Below are 1,721 nucleotides of genomic sequence, written 5' to 3' on the forward strand. Positions count from 1 at the left end.
TCTACTCTCAAAGCTTCTCTGCATCCTTCGCATCTCTACTCATAAGCCACCTCTTCAAAGATGCCTTTACTGACCACACAATTTAGAATAACCCTCACTGATGTATTTAAATCATATCACTCTGTTTCCATATCTCACATCCCTACCTCGTGAATTTGTTTAAATCTGTCTCTCTCCCTTCTCTCCCTGCCTTTGAAAATATGAGCACCATGAAATTATGGACATTGATTGACTTTCATTATGACAATATAGTGCCTGGCCATAATAAATTTTCAATAAATATTTGTTGAATGAATACATTAGTTTCTTGCTCCACTTGATCTATATAATGTGTTACCATAAGCTCTCACTTTCAGTATTTTAATGTCCTTGAGGGCAGGGAAAATACTGTGTATATCATTAAAGAAGACACTCTACTCTAGGACATAGAAGAAACGTCCCCTGAAATGACCTTTCTAGCCTATTTTAGTTTGTTGAACTCAATGGTTTTTGAGTATTAGCATCCCCTTGATGCTACTTCCAAACTGATTTGTCAATACCCTCATTTAGGGTTGGATCCGATTATTATAGTTTTTTTTTAACCTATATCCCCTGACAAGTAGCCATAAAAAGAGCTGGAGAAATCATCTTTGAATGCATTGAATGAATTTGTGATTGATCTACTAGGCTTACTTGAGTTCCATCTGTGCCAATCTTGTTTAGGGCTCCAACAGTGTTATACAGAAAGTTGATGATCTTATTGAAATTATCGTCTCCAATGCTCCAGGATCCATCCACCATAAACACCAGGTCTGCCTTGGCAGCTTTACATACTGAAGACCAAGAATAAATTTTGAATCAGAGATAAAGGGAAAATATAGTAGTTATTAAACCAATAAGACAAATAATCACTTCTCTGTGGTATAAACCTCTTAAGGTCCACAATCCAAACTCTTGCTCATGAGGCTTCTTCACCATCTTCTATATCTGGGTTCCTATTCATGACTAAAAAGCTTCTATTGGGCATGTGGAAACACAGAGAAAAAAAGGTCACCGACCTCAGTACCAAAGGACACAAATGAGAAAATAGGAGAATGTGGGACTGAAGGGATTTAAAGACAGAATCATCAGCAAACACCATCTAGTGCCTACTGACTAGAAGGAAGTCCAGGCTATCACTCTGTACACCTTGTGCCCCACTTGTTGAGTTTGTAAGTTGATGTCAGAGTGGTCCAAGCTCTGAAGCAAGGTATATAATGCAATGGAAGTAGATTAATCTACAATTCAATATGCATTGGGGCTGAGGCCATGAGCAAACGAATTCCAGCCTTGCTCAAAAATTCTGTCTCTGCCCTTCCACCACCCACTGATACATGTCAAGAAATGTACACTAATGCTATCTCAGAAAAACCATTATCAGTAGGTGTTACGGATATCAACACACACACCCACAAAAAAACACCAACAAAAACCTACTTCATTAAAAGTGTTTTAAAAAACCTTTTTTTGGTATCATGTGCCATTTCAGATTATCTGTGCATCTCTTCCCCTTCATTAGTGCAGATCCATTGTGGTTGACTGTGTTTTATGATGAAGCAAACAATTTGCTCTTCAATAATCTGAATCTTTTAATCTTAGGCCAGTTACACACTAAAGTTCTATGAGATAACGTGTGCTTTTACTTTCTTTAAAAAAGAAAAAAAAGCTCACTTGGTTTTTATTTTATGAAGTGCAACTTCATT

The 1,721-nt window shown here is 37.1% G+C and overlaps 1 protein-coding gene across 1 annotated transcript in view; it reads right to left on the reverse strand.

Annotated features, from left to right (window-relative positions):
- The window catches only part of COL14A1 (collagen, type XIV, alpha 1), a 165,143-nt gene that overhangs the window by 90,951 nt on the left and 72,471 nt on the right, over positions 1-1,721 (reverse strand). Inside the window, exon 21 of the mRNA XM_008579625.1 lies at positions 673-812. Coding sequence (XP_008577847.1) covers positions 673-812 — 140 coding nt within the window. The remainder of the gene's footprint in view (positions 1-672; positions 813-1,721) is intronic.

This window comes from Galeopterus variegatus, unplaced genomic scaffold (assembly GCF_000696425.1).
Source record: "Galeopterus variegatus unplaced genomic scaffold, G_variegatus-3.0.2 Scaffold1931, whole genome shotgun sequence".
Lineage (NCBI taxonomy): Eukaryota > Metazoa > Chordata > Mammalia > Dermoptera > Cynocephalidae > Galeopterus > Galeopterus variegatus.